The sequence below is a fragment of the Colobus angolensis genome, unplaced genomic scaffold (assembly GCF_000951035.1).
Source record: "Colobus angolensis palliatus isolate OR3802 unplaced genomic scaffold, Cang.pa_1.0 Scaffold288, whole genome shotgun sequence".
In the NCBI taxonomy this organism is placed as follows: Eukaryota; Metazoa; Chordata; class Mammalia; order Primates; family Cercopithecidae; genus Colobus; species Colobus angolensis.
In genome coordinates this window covers 994,308-1,000,711 of record NW_012116132.1, presented here as the reverse complement: position 1 = coordinate 1,000,711, position 6,404 = coordinate 994,308, and the positions used below count along the sequence as shown (strand labels likewise).

General features: G+C 40.9%; 1 protein-coding gene across 1 annotated transcript in view; it reads left to right on the top strand.

The window, feature by feature from the left end:
* The window catches only part of ACBD3 (acyl-CoA binding domain containing 3), a 56,021-nt gene that overhangs the window by 19,941 nt on the left and 29,676 nt on the right, over nucleotides 1-6,404 (top strand). Inside the window, exons 2-4 of the mRNA XM_011948956.1 lie at nucleotides 497-638; nucleotides 1,546-1,686; nucleotides 5,070-5,228. Of these exons, the coding sequence (XP_011804346.1) occupies nucleotides 497-638; nucleotides 1,546-1,686; nucleotides 5,070-5,228 (442 nt within the window). The remainder of the gene's footprint in view (nucleotides 1-496; nucleotides 639-1,545; nucleotides 1,687-5,069; nucleotides 5,229-6,404) is intronic.

The following is a 6,404-nucleotide window of genomic DNA, read 5'->3' as shown; positions in this document are numbered from 1 at the left end:
AAAAAAAAAAAAAAAAACCCATCATATAGGATTTCTGTCTTAGGTTCTGTTATTAATAAAATGTAGTAATTGGGCTGGGCATGCTGGCTGAAATCCCAGCACTTTTGAAAAGGAGGCTGAGACGAGAGGCTTGCTTGAGCCCAAGAGTTCGAGACCAGCCTGGGCAGCCCCCGTCTCTGCAAAAAGACATGTTTGGTGACACGCATGTATAGTCCAGCTACTTGGGGGGCTGAGGTGGGAGAATCATTTGAGTCCAGGAGGTCAAGGCTGCAGTGAGCCGTCATCACACCACTGCACTCCAGCCTGGACAACAGAGTGAGACTCTGTCTAAAAATAAAAACAGTTTTAAAAAGTAATTGAAATAAAAATTTCACTATAATAGTGTTTGTGTCTATTACAGGCAGTTTGTGACATACTTTGTAGTAAAACTTTAGTATATAATGCTGAAAATTATGTATTTTGCCAGTGCTAATTGTTTTCTTTGTGTTTCTTACAGAAAAAGATGGCAAAGCATTTCATTCAACTTATGAAGAAAAATTGAAGCTCGTGGCACTGCATAAGCAGGTTCTTATGGGCCCGTATAATCCAGACACATGTCCTGAGGTTGGATTCTTTGATGTGCTGGGGAATGACAGGAGGTAACAGTGTTTTTCTGTGTAGTGAATTTAATGAGAATAATGCTGGCAAAGGGTACAATGTGTATTGGTTAAGACGTGAATAGCTGGTTCTTTAGCTTTAAATAAGAACTTAACATTTTTGCTTGCAGCTTCTGGAGTCTTCAGATATTTATCTGTTTTTAGTTTAGAGATGTTTATGGCTAAATATTGTGGAAGAACTGTATTCATCTGATTATTAACATAAGACAAGTAGAGGTTCATTTGATTCTTCCCAAATAATATTAAAAGTAGCCGTTTAAAATACATAGTAATTGATTCCGTTATTGAGGCATAAAATTGTGACCAAAAAAAATTGAGTATTTTTGTTTAATTAAGATTCAAATATTATATAAGAAAAGTAGGCCGGGTATAGCAGTTCACGCCTGTAATCCCAGCACTTTGGGAGTCCAATGTGGGTGGACCATTTGAGGTCAGGAGTTCAAGACCAGCCTGGCCAACATAGTAAAACCTCATCTCTACTAAAAATAAAGAAATTAGCCGGCAGTAGTAGTACACGCCTGTAATTCCAGCTACTCGGGAGACTGAAGCAGGAGAATCGCTTGAGCCTGGGAGGCAGAGGTTCTGGTGAGCCAAGATCACGCCATTGCATTCCAGTCTGGGCAACAAAGTGAGATCCTGTCTCAAAAAAAAAAATTGATACCCTTTTGCTATATGGGAATCATCAGCAATGCAGTTGTTTGGATTGTATGTGGCATATCTAGTTTAGTAAATCAATACGTACTTGTTAAAACTTGGTTTTGAGCCTTTTGCTTACAGTAGAATCATTCTTCATTTTAGTTACAATTAAGAATTATTCATATTTAGTTTAAATTTAAAAGTTCTCTTTCTGCTAAGAAGGGGAGGTAACTTTTCTTGTTATTCCTTACAGGAGAGAATGGGCAGCCCTGGGAAACATGTCTAAAGAGGATGCCATGGTGGAGTTTGTCAAGCTCTTAAATAGGTGTTGCCATCTCTTTTCAACGTATGTTGCATCCCACAAAATAGAGAAGGAAGAGCAAGAAAAAAAAAGGTGAAGTTTGAAGGCATGGAATACTTTACTGCTGCGCAGCCCAGTGTACTCATGCTTTTTGTTTTATGGAGTGTCTGTTCTAGTTCTACATCAGGTGTTTTGCTTTCCTTGCATCCCCATTTCTTGTGGCAATTGTTCAAACTTCCTGATGTGAGCAGGTATTATATTATGAGTTTTGGGGGGAGAGAGAACTGCTTCCTACTGGCTGTGCCTTTAAAAGAAACCTCCCATCCATCATGGCCTTCCTTTTGTTTTATTACACTAAGTTTCTGAATAAGCCCCACCATCAACTCAACCACTCCCTCCTCCCTATCCTCTGGTCTGACATACCCTTTGTTGCAGTCTCCCTTGAGCTTCTAGAATACTCATGCTCCATTTCATTGTTTGCAACTATGCTACGTTATATAGACATTCATGTTGGCTTTGGCTTCCAACTGGCTTATTGATTATTTTCAGGTTTTGGAGGAGGAGCTACTAGATGTGCTGTTTATGTTTATGGGATTCTCCGTCGTAGTTGTGAATTAGAATTATAGTTACACCTTATTTATCTAGTAGCTATATTTTCAACAGTTTTGACTACCTAAAATTTTAAGTGATGAAAATGATGCTACAAAACCAATTTTTCTTCAGGTTATGTTATACTTTTTTTTCTTTAGACGGAGTCTTGCTCCGTTGCTATTGCTCAGGCTAGAGTGCAGTGAAATGATCCTCTGCCTCCTGGGTTCAAGCAGTTCTCCTGCCTCAGCCCCTTGAGTAGCTGGGATTACAGGTGCCTGCCACCAACCCAGCTAATTTTTGTGTTTTTAGTAGAGATGAGGTTTCACTATGTTGGCCAGGCTGGTCTCAAACTCCTGACCTCAGGTGATCCACTGCCTCGACCTCCCAAAGTGCTGGGATTACAGGCGTGAGCCACCTTGCCCAGCCGATGTTATTCTTTAAAAACAATTGATTCTCTGGTTTCCTACCTTAACCTGGATTAAAAATAACAGATTAGGGCCGGGCGCGGTGGCTCAAGCCTGTAATCCCAGCACTTTGGGAGGCCGAGACGGGAGGATCACGAGGTCAGGAGATCGAGACCATCCTGGCTAACACGGTGAAACCCCGTCTCTACTAAAAAATACAAAAAAAAAACTAGCCAGGCGAGGTGGCGGGCGCCTGTAGTCCCAGCTACTTGGGAGGCTGAGGCAGGAGGATGGCGTAAACCCGGGAGGCGGAGCTTGCAGTGAGCTGAGATCTGGCCACTGCACTCTAGCCCGGGCAACAGAGCAAGACTCCGTCTCAAAAAAAAATAAATAAATAACAGATTAGAAGAGAAAATAGTTTGATAATGAGGGACATAATAGAAAGCATGAAAAATAGACATGAGAATTATAAAAGCTTGGCATTCAGGGGTCATATAATATGAAGGTAAACTTCTCTATTACAATAGTATGATGTACAATTTTTATGTTTATAGCTGTAACCCCTGAGTCATCAAGAGATGGAACATTAGATATGATTTATTCCTGTTTAAGATAATAGGAAATGGCTTAATTACATTTTCAGAAAATATTTATCCAAAGAAAGTTTTTTTAATCTAAAGGAGGGGTTTTGGTTCTTAGGAGAATAGATTAATGAGATTTCTTTAACTGGAAAATTGATTTATGTCCTATAGTCCTTTGTGTAGTGATGTTGGATCAATCAGGTATTGCTATGATGTCTGTAGAATAAGTATCTATTGCTTTTTAAGTTCTTATTTTAATGATATATATGCATATTTCTCTTAAGCATTGTCAAAAGTTACTACTCAACATATAGAGCTGCATTTTCTTTTTAAAAATATACTTTTGTCATGGGATAAAGTCCATATAGAATTATTTTAAAGTGTTGAAGAGTAGACTTCACCTATCCTGAAGCTTAAGCTCTGGCTTGTGAACCTTCTTGCCCTGTACCAGTTGTGACACATTAAAAGTAGGTCATGGCTGGGTGCAGTGGCTCACGCCTGTGGTGGCTCACATCTGTAATCTCAGCACTTTGGGAGGCCGACGCAGGCAGATCACTTGAGTCCAAGAGTTCAGGACCAGTCTGAGCCACATGGCAAAACCCCATCTCTACAAAAAAAAACATAAAAATTAGCCAGGTGTGGTTGCAGGTTCCTATAGTTCCAGCTACTCAGGAGGCTAAGGTGGGAAGATCGTTTGAGCCTGGGAGGCAGAGGTTGCAGTGAGCCAAGAACGTGCCCCTGCATTCCAGTCTGGGTGACAGAGTTGAGACCCTGTCTCAGAAAAAAAAAGTAGGTCATGTTATTGCTTTATTTTGAGCCTTGGCTGTGGCTCAGGTAGTTGTTAATCACTTATAGGAGTTAGAGGGGAGAAAGGTGAGGTAGCCCAGACAGTTCTCGTGGTAGAACCAAGAAATGGTGTTTTATCTGATACTCCTTAGAAATCTTACCTTTCATCCTGTCTGCAGCCTCCCTGGACACCATACCACTCTCAGACCCTGAAGATGTCCCTTCCTAGCACAATAGGATCTGTTCTTTTTGGAAGGGTCTTGTGGGATGGGTGAAAGCTGGGCAAGGGCCGCACTGAGAGGTTAGCCATTCTTTTTTAAATTAAAGGCTTAAAAAAAATTTTAATTTCAGAAATAATACACAAATATATTCGATATAAAGATTTTCATTTATGGCGGTATATGAAACACAAACTGAAAAAAATCTTTTTTCCCACATTTTTTTTAATTCCACTCTCCTTTGCATAGATAATAACTGATAAATTTAGGGTATGTCCTTCCAGATCTTTTCCTTTGTATTCATCTTTTTTTTTTTTCATTAAGCAAATGTGTTAAATGTCTTTACATATTAGGCATGTATTTCTGTCCTTTGGCTCTGTGGTGTTTCAGGGTGGATTTTTTACTTCTATACACGTTTGTCAAGTGCTTGTTCTTTCTAGCACTGTGCTAAGCCCTGAGCATGTAGTGGTGTGAGATAGGCAGTCTCTTTCCCTATGAAGCATCTACTTTAATGGGTAAGGCAGATCTATTGCTAAATGTATCACACAAATTTAATTACAATGACAGCAGGTATTATGAAGGAAAAGCTTTTAGTGCTGTGAGCCTGTATTAGAGGGGATCCTTCAGGGTATGGGAATATCATAATGATTTAAGTAGTGTCTTATGATGGACACATTTCTGTTGCTGTGCAACAGGAATTATTCTTGAGGTGATTTGTATATTGTGAGATTGATTCCCTATAAGTTTCTGCTAGTAAAGTGTGTGTATTTTAAATTTTGATGTGTATATCCACATTGTTCTCTAAAAAGGTCATGTCAGTTTTCACTGGGAACTGAAGTTTTATATTTAAACAGGATCCAATGTATAGTGTTCATTCTCTATCCTTTGCCTTGTAGGAAGGAGGAAGAGGAGCGAAGGCGGCGTGAAGAGGAAGAAAGAGAACGTCTGCAACAGGAGGAAGAGAAACGTAGGAGAGAAGAAGAGGAAAGGCTTCGACGGGAGGAAGAAGAAAGGAGACGGATAGAAGAAGAGAGGCTTCGGTTGGAGCAGCAAAAGTAAGCTTATTATATGGCTTATGTTTTAAAATGAGAAATGGAAAAAAAATAGAATAAAAATAAGAAATGAGCAGGCTCGGCGTGGTGACTCACTCCTGTAATCCTAGCACTTTGGGAGGCGGAGGCAGGCAGATCACCTGAAGTTGGGAGATGGAGACCATCCTGGCTAACACGGTGAAACCCTGTCTCTATTAAAAATACAAAAAATACAAAAAATTAGCCAGGCATAGCGGCACATGCCTGTAATCCCAGCTACTTGGGAGGCTGAGGCAGGAGAATCGCTTGAACCCAGGAGGCACAGGTTGCGGTGAGCCAAGATCGTGCCATTGTACTCCGGCCTGGGCAACAAGAGCAAAACTACGTCTCAAAAAAAAAGAAAAAAGGAACATATTAGAAGGTTTTGGGGTTCACTTGCAGAACCTAGAGATTGGAAGCAGGAACTGAGGTTGCTTGGTTGTGCTCTCTGTTTCTTGTCTCTGCTTCTCTCAGCTTGTGTCTCTGCTTCATTCTTACTCTCTGCAAGTTGTCACTGTCTGCTTTGGCATATGCAAGTCTATCCCAGAATTTATTTGGTCTATGTTTCCATGCATCTGACAGAGACCGACTGGAATCTGTGAGACCCAGTTGCAACTTCCCAGGACAGAGAATCTTGTTGGCCCGGTCTATGTCAGATATCCATTTATGGTCCTTCATACAAGATTTGGAGGCTGCAACTATTGCTTACTCAGTAAGGGCTTTGAGACTCAAGGACTGACGGTTCTTCAAGAGGGAGCTGTGGGTACAAGGAGGCAGTGATTTAACACCCGTAGAACACTGTGGGAAGTAAGTCTGAGGTTGTAGGGGTGGCAGGGCTTATAGGTTAAACCAGAGAAGTTGAGAGTCCATTGATTTCTTCTCATTATTTCTGGGTAGTTCCTCAGAAAAAGATTTAGTGCTAGCCTCAGACTCACCCAGGGCCTCATTCGACTTTGGAGAAAGACTATGAATGCAGTTCTTTTTTGGGGGAGATTGTCCTAGGTGGATCCAGTGTTGTGCTGTATGCAGGAGTTTGTGAGGCTTTGCTTTGTTATCTATTAATAGATGGCTGTGAGGTCTCTGTTAAGTTGGTCACATAAGTGGTTGCTGGCCGTGGTGGCTCATGCCTGTAATCCCAGCTACTTGGGAGGCTGAGGCAGG